The sequence below is a fragment of the Nilaparvata lugens genome, chromosome 13 (genome assembly GCF_014356525.2).
Source record: "Nilaparvata lugens isolate BPH chromosome 13, ASM1435652v1, whole genome shotgun sequence".
Lineage (NCBI taxonomy): Eukaryota > Metazoa > Arthropoda > Insecta > Hemiptera > Delphacidae > Nilaparvata > Nilaparvata lugens.
The window spans coordinates 7309309-7325301 of NC_052516.1; the positions used below are offsets into that span (position 1 = coordinate 7309309).

The 15993-nt window shown below is 33.6% G+C and overlaps 1 protein-coding gene across 1 annotated transcript in view; it reads left to right on the forward strand.

Annotated features, from left to right (window-relative positions):
- LOC111049926 overlaps nucleotides 1-14941 on the forward strand; it is a 145206-nt gene extending 130265 nt beyond the window's left edge. Inside the window, exons 13-18 of the mRNA XM_039439692.1 lie at nucleotides 1160-1369; nucleotides 4360-4609; nucleotides 7233-7399; nucleotides 8785-9065; nucleotides 11782-11930; nucleotides 14612-14941. Of these exons, the coding sequence (XP_039295626.1) occupies nucleotides 1160-1369; nucleotides 4360-4609; nucleotides 7233-7399; nucleotides 8785-9065; nucleotides 11782-11930; nucleotides 14612-14809 (1255 nt within the window). The 3' untranslated portion in view covers nucleotides 14810-14941. The remainder of the gene's footprint in view (nucleotides 1-1159; nucleotides 1370-4359; nucleotides 4610-7232; nucleotides 7400-8784; nucleotides 9066-11781; nucleotides 11931-14611) is intronic.
- Nucleotides 14942-15993: the final 1052 nt, after the last annotated feature.

Sequence of the window (15993 nt, forward strand, 5' to 3'; positions counted from 1 at the left end):
AATTTGTTTTTGTATAGTATTTGACGAGACTACAGTCAAACAAATTATTAACTACTAGTTCTCCATGGTCAGTGAAATAGATGAGTGAAATTTGATAATGTCCTCGACAATTTCTACCTTGATAAATAGTCTACTGAATTTATATCGCCATATAAAAATATGATAGGCTATTCGACAATCTCTAAATACTGCATGACTGAGAATTGACAATTATTCCCCAGTCAATAGACTGTGGCGAAAAATAAACTAATTGAACCATAGAGACGAGGTATTATATTAGATATCCCATGGGATAGGTAGACCTTACAAATTTCATTCTTTTGTTAGTACACCGATTCTTTTGTTAGTTTCTGTTTTTCCTTTTTGTGTACCGTAGTTGAGAAGTTGATATTGTGGTAATTATTCATATTAAATGAAAAAGACTAAGAAATTGTCAAAAACACAGATTTATTGATACTTATAAAGACCGGTTTCGGTAATTACACCATTGTCAATCTCTGATAAACTGAACATTTCATTTATGAAAATATGTTTCATTTATGTTTATAAATCAATGACTAGGACTATTGTACAATCCAGTCACAAGTATGACTTTGCTGGCTGTGCAAAAGATTTATTATAATTTACATCTGTCTAATGTATCTTGTATTTTGGCGAAATAAATATTTTAATTCTATTCAATTTCGATTTCCAATTGCATTCATCAATTTCCATTATAATATAATAATATTGTGTGACCTGGCTGGCTCATTTTATAATTATAATTTCCATTGACGAGCTTGGATCATTCTGTTTCATTCATAATATTTCATTTTCTTATAAAATTTTGAATTCTGCATGCATTGTTCATACTGTTTCTGATTCATTCATGTTCGTGAACAAATAAATAGAACTATTAAATAAATTCAGTGTTTGATTACAGTGTTTGATTTGTTACGTTGTTGAATTTTGGCAATAAAGAATTGAATTGAAAAAAAAAACTGAAACTATGTATTTAACTGTTGTATTATTCAAAGACAAGAAAATTCATTCTCATTTTCTCAAATCTTGAATTCCAGAAGCATCCTTCATACAGTAGCTATCTGATTCATTCATGTTAGTAAACCAATAACTAGGACTATTGAACAAACCTATGTTTCATTTCTATTTCTATTTGCAGATGCATACCCCTATCGTGGCGTTGCGACGGAACCCCTGACTGCAGTGGGGGTGAAGACGAGCGTCTGTGCGACTGCGCAGTGGATCAGATGCGATGTGTGGTGGGAGGGGGGTGTGTGGCCCAGGCTGACATATGTGATGGCATTGACCAATGTCCAGATGCCAGTGATGAATGGAACTGTGTCAGCATAGAGACGCATCTCACATTGAGGTTGGTAGCTTCAAAAATACCCTTCATCCTCCTAAAAATACCTCCTTAATTATCTCGCTAATGATAGAAAGTACAAGTACTCAAGTACTGTACTTCTATTCAGGGGAGTATAGCTTGTTTATAAGATTCCAGTTATCATAATACACACAAGTGAAAAAGCAAATAATATATTTACATGGATACGCATCTCACATTGAGGTTTGTAGCTTGAAAATTATCGATGGAAAGTTGAGAAGTACCCTCTATCATTCTGAAAGTACCAAGAATCAAAACACACCGAAACAAAAAGTATCTCAGATTTGGCTTACATTTTGCACCATAGATAAAGCTTGACCTGAGAAATGTCAGAGCCAAATTTGGCATCACCAGCCACTATACAGGGTGAGTTATGAAGCTGCAAACATGAAATTTTCAAATGGTCATATCTCCTGAACGGTAGGGAATATTGCAAATCTGATTCCAGATTCGTGTTTCTCGCATCAAATACCATAAGATCACGGAGTTTGAGCGATTTTTATTTTTCACTAAAAATTGATGAAATCCATGGACTAACCATCGTGAACCACACTGAGACGAAAAGTATCTCAGATTTGGCTGAAATATCTCCTTAACGGTGAGGAATATTGCAAATCTGACCACCGTGAACCACACTGAGACGGAAAGTATCTCAGATTTTGCTCAAATATCTCCTTAACGGTGAGGAATATTGCAAATCTTTCGAGAATTCTAAAGATGGAAAATACTGTCTTTCTATCCAGGGGAATATTGCTTGTGGAAGATCCTAGTTGTCATAACTTACATAAGGAAAGAAACAAAGAAAATCAAAATAAAGAGTTTAGTCATAGAGAAAAGATAGCTTAATATTATTAAGAAGTATTGTTTGTATGGTCGTTTGTATTTTATGATGTATAGTGATCAGAGATGACAGAAAATAAATATTTCCTTACTTTATGATAGTTATAAATGAAAATAGAAATATAAGTACCCTTTTTAAAATTATTTAGTCACAACATGTTTCGGCTGTATCATTTTGTAATAATTGCTATAATAATAGTTATTATGGCATCAAACTTAAATTTAAAAACACTTAAGTGAAAAATCTTACTTCATAACTGTTTAATAGTTCAAGTTTACATAACCAATGACTTGATAATGGCATCATATAGCCGAAAAATGTTGTGACTGAATGATTTTAAAAAGGGTACTTATATTTCTATCTTTTTTATATTATTTAAGAGTAGCCCTAAAGAAAACAAGACAACATGATGCATAGCTGTATAGTGTTTGTTTAAATGGTCATTTGGAATGGGTCACTTGGTTTAAGGTCATAGTATAGGTCAGTCATGTTCCAAATTTTAAGCCGAATTCTTGTTAACTCAATCTGACACGGAAAAGAGCTACTAGGACTTATGGCTTCAGTGAAATTGGGATCATAATCGCCCTTTTTTTATGTGCTATATTTTTATGGTTATGTTGTGTAGTTGTATTGAAGACTAGCAGGTCACCCGTGCTCCATAAGGGTTTATTTTAAAACTTGACGTAATGGAATCTTAAAGAATTGAAAAAAGGCATATAATCTATTAAGAATCTATGTGAAAAATTTCAAGTTAATCAGTTGTTGAGTAGTTCAGACGTAATGATGCGTCATGCATAATTTTCCTATCTCGTACGTGTATAATTCAGCTCTTTTCTTTATTGACCGAGCGAAGTGAGGTCTAAGTAAGATTCAAGTCGACGGTTTGGCATTTCTCCTGATGTTTAAATAATGTTTATATGTTGCGCATTTACCGCGAAACGCGGTAATAGATTTTCATGAAATTTGACAGGTATGTTCCTTTTTAAATTGCGCGTCGACGTATATACAAGGTTTTTGAAAATTTTGCATTTCAAGGATAATATAGAAGGAAAAAGGAGCCTCCTTCATACGCTAAAATTAGAGTAAAAATCAGACTATAGAATTATTCATCATAAATCAGCTGACAAGTGATTACCCAGATGTGTGGAGAAGCCAGTCTATTGCTGTATTTCCATAAGGTCTATAATTTCAATCAGGTACTTGTGGATGAGAACACTGCGTGAGGTCTACTGTTCACAGAACTACTAGTAAAATATAATTGATTATTTTAAACGAGAATGAACAGTTGATATCACATCAATAAATCTGTATCAGCTACCGTCTATAGAAGGCATTGACAAGACAGAGAATCGACAACGTTGTTCTATCTTTCTCCACTGTCATTATAACGTGGACCTCAATAAGACTGTCATCATTACTCTTTATAACATTAACTGTTCACAGAACTACTAGTTATAGTATAGATTAAATTGATTTTGTATTGTTTTACATACGGTATCACCCGTTTGCAACAAAGGCTATAGTAAGGTCCACGTTATATGGCAGTGGATAAAGATAGGAGAACAGCGTTGCCGTGTCTCTGCCTTAATTAATTATATTTCTACATTGTTAAAAACATATTTGGCAAAGTTGCGGAGCTAGAAAAGGATAGCGCTATCTGCTTTGTCAATGATAGACAAGGATAGCAACACCAATGTTAATCGAATACTGCCATTATAACGTGGATCTCACTATAGTAATAATAATAATAATATCGTGTGACCTGGCTGGCTCAGGTCTGGTGTCAGTGTTTTCAGGTCGCAACTGATCAATTTCAGGGCCTCTGACATGACCTAACGACTGCTTTTTAGGCAGCCGGGACCGACGGCTTAACGTGTCCATCCGAAACACGGGAGTGGCCCGAGATAAATATCTTGCCCGGGCCGGGATTTGAACCCGGGCCTCTGAATCATAAAGCCAGCATCTGATCCACTCGACTACGGCCACTCTCACTATAGTTACCACTATGGAATGCTTTTTCTGTGTTGTAAATCAATTTATAAATTTTCCCTTATTAAGATTTGCTATTGTAGGCCTATTTGTGAATGAATAAATTGTATTGATGATCAAGTGATTTTTGTATTGCTTTTGACAGATCGGGCCCCAGTGCTTCGGACGTTTCCCCGGTTTGCAACAAAGGCTGGTCACCGCTGTGGAGTGACGCGGTGTGCCAAGAGTTGGGTTACGCCAAGGCCTCCTCCACCGATAACCACACAGAGGCCGATCTCAACGCCTTCTTCAGTCTCAAGGCCGAGGCCAAGGTCGGTCAAGGTCACCTCATGTCAGCTGTTCAGAAGGCCACTGATGGAGAGACCTGTGAACATGTTGTGGAGCTGGGTTGTCAGGTAGTCATTCATTCATTTATTCTCAGAACTACTAGGGCCATCAATGGATGACCTCAAGTTTCATAGTTTTCCATGGTGAATGGTTTAATAGTGGAATGAAAATTAATGATTAGTCTCTGAGACTAGTTTTAATGGCAATCAACATAAATAAATTCATTTATTCATCCAAGGCCTTCTAAGGGCCGTTTGCACAGTCAAAGCTTAAACTGAATTTTATCAGCTGTTGGCTTAAACTCAAAATGAAACACATTATAACATACGATATTTGATACGGATTTAATCCAGTTTAAAATGAAATTTAGTTTAAACTGTCACTGTGCAAACGGCCCTAAGAGTTTAAAAGTGAACGCACTCAACAAATAACAGAATCTATTTTTCAATTATTCATTGATAATTTTCATAATTGAGATTGAATATCTTGTTGATCAAAAAACACTTCATTCGCATGAGCTACTTTTTAAATTAATAAAACAATATAAAAATCTTGAAGCACCCTTTATTTAAAAAAAAAACTTAAAAATAGTTTATTTTATAACCTGACATTTGGTGTGATCACCAAAACTAGTTTTTGAACTATTTTAAAGTTTTTTTTTTTAAATAAAGGGTGCTTCAAGATTTTTATATTGTTTTATTATTTTATTAACTTGTTAATCAATTATCTTTAATAATTGTTGAAAGACGACCTGGAAACGTGGTGGAACTAGAGAAGGATAGCGCTATCTGATTAGTTGAATGATGGACAAGGATAGCAACTCCAATGTTATCAAATACTGCCATTATAACGTGGACTTACTATAGGATACATCGCACAGATCACAGAATCGATGCTAATTAAATGTCAATAACTTAAAGAATAGTAGCCTACTTTTACAAATTGAAAACTATTTACCAAAAAGTCATACATTACAGAATGAATTTCAATAAGACTAATTCAAGTTGAACATACATACCTTTGAATAAAATTATAATTATAATTTCAATTTCAATTTATTCAAACACACAAAACAAAATAAAAAATAATTACAAAACAAATAAAATACAATAAAATGTTACAAATATCAAAAAACCATGGGCTTTGTGGTTGGGTGTGTTGGAGAAGAGAAAAAAAGAGAGGAAGATACCTAGCCAACTATGGTTTCCCATGTAATAGGCAGGCAAAGAAGAGAAGAGGGAAGTGATGAGGAAAAAAGGGAAGGGAGAAATGGGGGGAAGAAAGAAAAACAGAGGAATAAGTACGCAAAATAAAGGTAAGCGATTCCACTGAAAAATAAAAAAAAACAATGCTGGAGCAGAAATCTAGAGTCTTATATATCTAAATGGAAGAAGAAATTACTGTATGTCCAGTTTTTTATATCCAGTTTAATTTTTCATTAATAAAAATGAAATAATCGAATGGGAACTTGGAAGAAGTCTCTCTTACATAAATTATTGATAATAATATCATAAATTTATTTAGACAAATCATTCAGGAGTTCATTTCATTGCACTAAGTATGAGTTTCATTTTCAGTTCCTGTGAGGAAGATCTAGCTAAGTAGGTTTTTGTTTCTTCTTATATTCTTGTATTTTCAGCTTTTTATTTTGTGCCTTATTGTATTCTAGTATTCTCAATAACTCGAATAATTTAACGTATTCTTAAGTTGTATTTAAGTGCATTATTGTATTCTTGTATCCGTTATTGTATTAATAACTAATAATGATTCACAATCAGTTACTAGTAATCCTGATAATTCTCAATCATTGAAAGATGTTCTCAACACCACCACTTTATTGATGCTAAATAAAAAATATAGTGGTATGCACAACATCAACGTCATATTCTTTCAATTATGGAGAAATACCTCAATATCTTTCACCTAACAATGGGAAGAAATATTGGAAATTGCATTTGTTCAAATGCTAATTGATGAATAATTATTATTAAACGATAATACTATAAAACTAGCCTTCGGGGTGATTTACAGCATTTTAAGGCTTTTCGGTACACTTTTTTCCATTATTTGATTTGGATAATCTTTTTCAATTCAATTTATTGTTAAGATCATTATAAGAGTGAGAAAAAGTGGCAACTGAAATTTTTAAGTGGTCTAATAAGCGAGTTATGGGTTGTTGGAGTGCTAACTTTCCAGATCATAAACGGTTTCGACTATATTATTAGAACTTCTCTTAAAAATTCAAAAAATGTATCTTCCCAAACTAAAACATTTTATTCCCCATATCGTTCATAAATAAAAAAGTAACATTTATTGTAAATTCGATAACTTGTTTATTTTGGCATTAATCGCGAAAACCAATGATTTACTGAATATATTAAAAAAAAAACTCCAATGGAAAATTCGAAACCGTTTATTATCTGGAAAGAAAACGGAATCTGGAAAGTTAGCACTACAACAACCCATAACTCGCTTATTAGACCACTTAAAAATTTCAGTTGCCACTTTTTCTCACTCTTATAATGATCTTAACAATTATATTGAAAAATATTATCCAATTTAAATAAAAATAAAAAGGTGTACCGAACAGTCTTAATTATAGGATCTTCGTTCAATAATAATTAAAATTCTTAATCAGTTATTGTGTATTGTTATGTTGTATTTATTCATTCTATTAATTTGTGTATTCAGGAGTTCGTGTGTGGTCGTTCAGGCGAGGGCGCAGGTAGTGGAGCTGCGACAAACGGTCACCAACAGTCTGTGGCTGTGTTGTATCACTCCAAGAGTAAGGCATCTTGCACGGCTTCCATCATTTCTCCCAAATGGATGATCACGTCCTACAACTGTTTACATAGCAGGTAAATCAATCAACCGATAATTCATTCATCATTTTTTAAGAATAACTTTGGCTCAAATCACACTTACGCGAATCAGGTCGAGAAGAGACTCAACTCTAGTCGAGAGCATGTGTTTTCAAATAGTGACATCGCGGAGACTAGAATCGACTGGTCTGAGTGTCACCATTTGGAAACACATGCTCTCCACTAGAGTCGAGTCTCTTCTCCACCTGAGTCGCCTGAGTGTGAATTGAGCCTAACTCATTATGCAAATGATTATAGTGAGGTCCACGTTATAATAGCAGTGGAGAAAGATGGGAAAACAGCGTTGCTGATTCTCTGCCTTGCCACTGCCTTCTATAGTGGGAAAGTTGCGGAGCTATCCGCTTTGTTGAATGATAGACAAGGATAGCAGCACCAATGTTAATCAAATACTGCCATTATAACGTGGACCTCACTATAGCTTTTATCCAATCTACCCGATTGTAGGCTTCAAGAAATCTTAATAAACTCATCATTTTCATGATAACAATATTCATATTTGTCTAAATTATATAAAATCTGTTATATCTTTACTGATAATCATCTGTAATGTTTGGCAAGTAACTTAAAATAAATTTGATTTTCTCTTTTCTATATGATTGTAGAGTTCTGTAAATGGATGAGAGATTTTGGACACTCGATAATGGAAACCGGTCTTGTCATTAATTTGTGTTTGTTTTTGCGTTGAGCTGTAAACCTCATTGGCTCAGTTGCACAAAAGCCTGTTTAATTTTAATCATGATTGAACGCCACAGAAACTAACCAGAAAAGGTTTTTTGGGTAGTAGGCTTCTCTGATTGGTTATTGTGACATTTAATCACCGTTGAAATTAAACTGGCTTTTCTGCAACCGGCTCTTTGAGTTATATTAATATTTTTATGTAATGAATGTTATTTAAAGCTTTTTATGGAATGTAGGCTTTTCTAATTGGTTCTTGTGGCGTTTAATCATCGTTAAAATTCAACTGGGTTGTGTGCAACCGTCTCTTTGATTTGTATTAATATTTTCATGTAATGTATGTTATAGTATTTGAAGCTTCTTTTTATGGAATGTAGGCTTTTCTGATTGGATCTTGTGTCATTCTATCTCCGTTAAAATTTGACAGGCTTTTGTGCAGCCGGCTTTTTGAGTTGTATTATTATTTCCAATGTATGTGTATGTTCAATGATTAAATTATTGTCTCTTTTTTGTATAGGGCTACTTTGAGATATAAATAGAAAGAAAAAAATCTCAGTACCCTTTTTAAATTATTTTATCACAACATGTTGTTTCATTTTATGAAACATGTGATAAAATAATTCAAAAAAAGTACTGATTTTTATTTTTCTTCCTATTTATAATGAATTATTGTTTTGTTTTCACAGGGACAAGCAACTAACCCCCGATTCTTGGACAGCCTACGCGGGAGGTTCCATGTTTGAAACCAGTTCAAACCCGTTGACACAAAGCCGAACCGTGGCGTCCATAGTTGCTCACCCTCTATCTGCCAAATACCGGCAACTGTTTTACTTACACGATGTGGTGCTGCTATCTGTCGGCGAGCCTTTCAACTTCACAGATGCTGTGTCGGCCGTTTGTCTGCCCAGCGAACCAATAGACCAACGCCACGTGTGTGTCACGGCTGATTGGGGTTACAACAAACCAGGTGATTATTGCAAATTTTCAAACGGCCATATCTAATGAACGGTAAGGAATTTTGCAAATCGGATTCCAGATTCGTGTTTCTCGCATCAAAGACCATAAGATCAAGTAGTTTGAGCGATTTTCATTTTTCACAAAAAATTGATGGAAGCCATGGACTAACCATCGTGAACCACACTGAGACGAAAAGTATCTCAGATTTGGCTGAAATATCTCCTGAACGGTGAGGAATATTGCAAATCTGATTCCAGATTCGTGTTTCCCGCATCAAAGAGCATAAGGTCACAAAGTTTGAGCGATTTTTATTTTTCACAAAAAATGAGAAAAACCATGGACGATTTATTTTATTCACAATCACAAATCATAAATTAAAATAAAATTAAAATATGATTGGGAGAGGAGACAACAGGTATAGCCCAAAACTGTCTTCTCCCAAATCTTTACAAATAAAAGTTTCAAAAAAGAAATTGTAAAAAAAGTATCTCAGATTTGGCTGAGATTCACCAGCGTAGCGAGTTCTTACTTATGAATATAGTGAGGTACACGTCATAATTGCAGTGGAGAAAGATAGGAGAACAACGTTGTCGATCCTCTGTCTTGTCAATGCCTTCTATGGAGGGTAGCTGATACCGGTTTATTGATGTGATATTAACTGTTCATACTCATTTAAAATAATCAATTATATTTTATAAAGCATGAAAATATATTTTTCAATGATTTTATAATGAATTTTCACAATCAAGATTGAATATTATGTTAATTAATTATTAATTCTACATTGTTAAAAGACGATCTGGCAACAGAGCGAGAAAGAGATAGCGCTATCCGCTTTGTTGAATGATAGACGAGGATAACAATACAATTGCCAATCAAACACTGCCATTATAACGTGGTCCTCACGATAGATACTCGAGTTATTGTCCGTTATAAACATAATCATCTTTATGGGCAAACCATAATAATTATAGAAAACATATAGTATAAGAATACATCTAATGATATTTTTTCGCTAGGGCTTATCTTGAAAAATGGCATCATGGCCGAATCATGTCGTAAATAAACAATTTTTCAAGAAAGGGTAGGCCTACTTAGATTATTCTCTATATATCCAATCGTATAGGTCGTTTATGTTCCACGTTTCACAGTTAACTCAAGCCGATTACTGTCGACTACTGTCTGATATTACTGTGTTGTTGGGAGTGTGAGAGTGTAAGAACGGCACAGTATGAGAGACTACCAGCGTCATATAGCTTCACTAAAAATAACTACTATAGTGAGGTCCACGTTATAATGGCAGTGGAGAAAGATAGGATAAAAACGTTGCCGAACCTCTGTCTTGTCAATGCCTTCTATAGACGGTAGCAATATTAACTGTTCATTCTCGTTCAGGGGCGCCATTTGGGGGGGGGGGCAGGGGGGCCTAGGCCCCCCAAGGATTAGAAAAATATTGAAAATACGGGTCTATCTACACGAATATTTAGAATCTCATTCTGATTTAATACTTTTTATACAGTAGTAGTATAATTCCTTCTACAGTATTAACAATGTAGCGAAATTGCCTTGAAAGTATGGATACGTGTACGGAGTAATAAAGAATATATTTTTCTCTGTGGTATAGTTGAAGCTTGAATATAGAATGGGTACAATATTATTGATCAGGGCACAATAAGTGAGTTATTGCAAAAATTTCAACGTGAGAATTAACAAGTAGCAAGATGTCACAGTGAAAGCAAAAGAAAGGGCACAATCAGACAATCAAAAATGTATGTACAGAGTTGGTGAGAATTATGGGAACAGCGTAATGTTTCTTCAGCTTTTGAACTGAAAGTTATTCTCCAATTAGAATATGATCCCCAATGAAATTGTTGAAATTGTTTTTGTAAAGAAAAATTTACCTTTTTCCATTATTTTAAGAAATCTGTTTCAGTGTAGTCCTACTTAAGGGCCTCTCTGTAGACCTATATTTCTAATAAATATTTCATGATTTAATAACTAATAATGTATATGTTTGTATTGATACTTCAACTACATTTGTATAAAACTGGAAGAAATGAAGCATATAATAACATCTTCGAATATAACATTTATGGGGGAAAACCCAGGTCCCTCTATCCTTTGGGGGTATTCCTTCCCCCCCCTCATACCTCTTGATGTTTGCCCCCCCCCCAAGCAGTTTGGTAAAATGGCGCCACTGTTCTCGTCAATCAATTATTAGTTATTAAAAATAATCAATTATATTTTATTAAGCAAGAAATTATTTTCATAATTAAGATGAAATATGTTTTTAATTAATTATTAATTCTACATTGTTGAAAGACAATCTGGCAACAGAGCAAAGCGAGAAAGAGATGTCGCTATCCGCTTTGTTGAATGATAGACAAGGATAGCAATACCATTGCTAATCAAACACTGCCATTATAACGTGGACCTCACTATAGGACTATCGGCTTAAGTTAACAGTGCTGTTTGAAAAATAAACACCCTACATCATGGGTGTAGTATTCAATCTTGTTACTATCATAGAGTAAAGAAAGATGACATAATTCTATATTATTTCTCTCTATGGTAACCTATCATATTCACAATAATTATTACAAGTCTATGGATCACTCAAAGTATTTCTGACTCAGTCAACTACCGTGTTGATTGATGACTTGCAATATTCTAGACTCAAAAATTTGATTCAACTCGAATAAAATTTGAATTAATTTATGTTTCAGGTGAAGTGAACTTTGGCCGTCGAGTGAGCTACGTTCCAGCTCCTGACATAGACCGCGCTGACTGCAATTCAACCGAACATTATCCAGGTTTCGTTGCCACAGAGCAGATCTGTGCCTCGTTCGCTGAAGCTGATAAGTCGCCTTGCTATGTACGTATATAATACCATAGAGAAACAATAGCGTAAGTAGATATCCCATGGTATAGGGAATTTATGTCGCAAATTTTACTGTTATCTCAAGCCGATTACTGTCGATTATTGTCAATTTTTACTGCCTTATACACTGATATATACTGTAATAGCTTGCAATACAGTTTTAGATGAATACACATAATATAAACTGAAATAATAATTATTGAACTGTACATGATAAGAGAAAAGAATGTAATTCAGAAATTCCTTCAAGATATAATAATTATTGTTTTGTATCTACATAAATTGGTGGAGTTTTGAACATATCAATGTCCATTCTTCGGAAATAATATAGAAAATATCCTCACCAGTGACACTCTACCAAAAGATGGGTAGAGAGGTATTTATATTTATTATGCAGAAGAAAGCAATTTACTGAGTAGAGCTGATAGAATAGCTCACTTTAGGCATTTTTTTGTTGAGCTTAGCATTCTTACGGTGGTGAATCTCTACCGTATATATACAGTAGTCTTGTTCACAATTTTTTTTTTTGGAGTCAAAACTGTTAGGCTATTACTGGTTTATAAAATATGAATAGGTAGATATTTAATAGAATTTTACTATTGTTGAATATGGAATTTTCAATACACAAAACATTTAATATAGGTATTTTCAATACACAAAACACAAATATAGATATTTTTTGAAATATTTTAATTCTAATGAATATATTGTCTCTTTCCTGTATAGGGCTACTACTTGTAATCTAAATAGAAATAAAAATGTCAGTACCCTCAGTACATTCAACATTAATGCCATTTTCAAGTAATTCATTTACATCAATGTTGAAACATGTTGTGATAAATAATTCAAAAAGGGTACTGAGAATTTTATTTTTATTTATATCTAATGAATAGGATATTCTTGTTATATAGGAAATATGTAGCCTACTTGCTAAAATACTCCTACTTATCTTTACTGTAATAAAGAAAAGAAACGGCTTATAAACGTACGGGAAAGGAAAATTATGTTTGACGCATCATCACGTCTGAACTACTCGACTGATCAACTTAAAATTTTGCATATAGATTCTTTGTTTACCGAGGATGGTTATAGGCCTATATACATTTATTCAAGATTTCAGTAGGTAAAGTTTTCAGTTTGTTAAGTTTTTAATTGGACCTTGCGGAACACGGATTACCTGCTATTAGTATAATTATAATTGTAGCATGATTTAAGACTTAACAGTGAAGGTGAAATAAAAGCAATATTGTCAGTTCCACATAATTTATTTGAGCCAACCTATTTGAGTTTCTTTCCAGATCCAGTGGTCTTTTTCAGTCTCACCAAAAAAAAAAAAAAAAAAAAACTGAAGATGATGCCTTAGTGCATTGAAACTCAAGTTTGACTTAAATAAATTATGTGGAACTGACAATAACAGTTTCATTTCATCTTAATATGGAGAAATTCAACAATATAGTATCACTTCACTTATATGGGCTACTTGTATTCAAAACATTTTAAAACTTTAAAACAATTCAACCTTTTCAACAATTGTTTTAAATAAAAAGGGTACTACAAGTTTTATATTGTTTTATTAATCTGTTCATAGTGTATATTTTACACTAGTAGTTCTGTGAACAGTAGACCTCGCGCAGTTATAAACCACGGTCTCCTCTAATACTGTCCATCAGAGTAAATTCTGTCCTGTCCTGTCGTCTCGACGAAATATCGGTGTATTAACGACTAATGGCTGTTTGGGTTGTTGTTTCGACAATGATAATAATTTGATGTAAAACAGCTATGCTACTATCATCAAAAGCTTACCGAGTTGAAAGCAGAGAAAAGTCGGGAGAAAAAACGATGCTACTTCAAGTTATCAATTGCATGCCTCACTGCATGCAATTAATAGTCCACACAACAGCTGTGTTTTCAATAAGTTGAGATATTGAATTTACATTTGCAAAGCCATAGACTTGAGTTCTACAAGAAGAAGCCCACATACATAGGAGCCAAGTTCTATATAACAAGCTACCGACGCGAATCCAACAAGAGCCGAATCCCAATAAATTCAAATTGAAATAAAAGATATATTCAACTGAAAGAGCTCTTTATAATAATTATCCAAGAATATCCGAATGAATGAGATCAGCTCCTATGAGTTGAATTGTATTTTATGTTTGCATTGTTGTATTCTGTGGATGTTTTTATTTATTTTGTATTTTATCAAATCAAATATGTATATTTTTGACACTATTCATTGAATACACTGTACAAATTTATGAATAAATAAATTATGGAATGAAATGAAATGAAATTGCATGCGTCATTGCATGCCATTCATAATCCACTCGACAGCTGATTTATGATGAATAATTCTATAGTCGGATTCTTACTCTAATATTGGCGTATGAGTGAGGCTCCTTTTCCTTGTATATACGTCGACGCGAAATTTAAAATGGAACATACCTGTCAAATTTCATGAAAATCCATTTCCGCGTTTCGCCGTAAATGCGCAACATATAAACATAAAGAGAAATGCAAAACCGTCGACTTGAATCTTAGACCTCACTTTGCTCGGTCAATAACAGTGATGTAATATCATGGAATGTAATGATTGTATTCAACTCAACTTGTTTGTATAAGAGTATTTATGTGTTTCAAAGAGGTGAATTTATTTTATTTTATTTTACTTGTAGACAAACGTGGGTGCCCCCCTGATGTGCGCTTCGGAGGACGGAGTGTGGGAGCTGCAGGGCGTTCTCAGTCACAATGGTCACTGTGGTCAGCGGTCTCATCCCTCCATTTTCACATCTATTACAGCTCTGCGGTCTTGGATAGAGCTCACCGTCGGCCAGAAGTTCACCAGGAAGCCATCATTCCATGTGCGCAGATAACACAACAGCAAGAAATTTGAACGTTCTCTCGATTTAACATTGAGATTCCGTGGAAACTTCTGTATTTTTGTATTTGGATGGGAGAAATTTTGTTTGAAAATTATGTCCCATGATAACAGATGATAGACAACAAATAATGCCGATATATTTCTGGAAACTTCTGTATTTGGATGTGAGAAATTTTGTTTGAAAATGGTGTCCCATGATAACAGATGACAGACAACAAATAGTGCCGATATATTTCTCAAATTAGATGAAATAAGAAGATGAAACTTGTCTATTATCTCAATTTAACATCGAGATTTTGTCCATTAAGCTGTGTTTACACGAAGTTAATAACAAAATGTTAATAACTTAGTCCTTATAGATTCTATTAGATCGTACATATCTTATCATACACATGATGAACATATGTGTTTGTCAAGTTCCGTTTAATCTGATAGAATCTATAAGGATTAAGTTATTAACATTTTGTTTATAACTTTGGTGTAAACCCAGCTTTATTTTGTTTGGATCATAGTAATTGTGTACGACAGATGATAATTACAAATAATGTCGATATTTTCCCAATTTAAATAGGATAACAAGAGAAAACTCGAACGGTACTCTCAATTTAACATCGATGCTTTCTGTATTTTTGTGTTTGAATGTGAGAAATTATTGTGCTTGAAAATCATATTCTATGATGACAGATGATAGACAACAACTAATAATGTCGATATTCTATTTATTTAAATAAGATAACAACAGGAAACTTGAACGTTCTCTCAATTTATCATCGAGATTTCATGTATTTTGTGTTTGGATGTAATTGTGTTAAAAAAAGGTGATAGATAACTGAAAACATGAAAATTTTAACAATTTCATATTGAGGCTTCGTGAATTATGGTGTTTCAAACTGAATACTTCTGTCGGACATCTAATAAAATTGAGAGTTTCTCAATTTAGATAGGGTAACAGCACAAAAAGTTTACAACTGATCAATTGTTAATTGTCAAGATTTCATCTTAAGCTGAACTCTGCAGGTATGCAGCTGTTCATTGTAAATGCGACACAGTAACACGCCATCATGTTTTGAAGTGCGGAAAAGTACTGTAGTCAGTCTTTAGTGGCTCTTAATCAATAATATTAATTATATGTCAAAAAGGTGATAGACAACAGAAAAAGGTCAACATTCTCTTAAT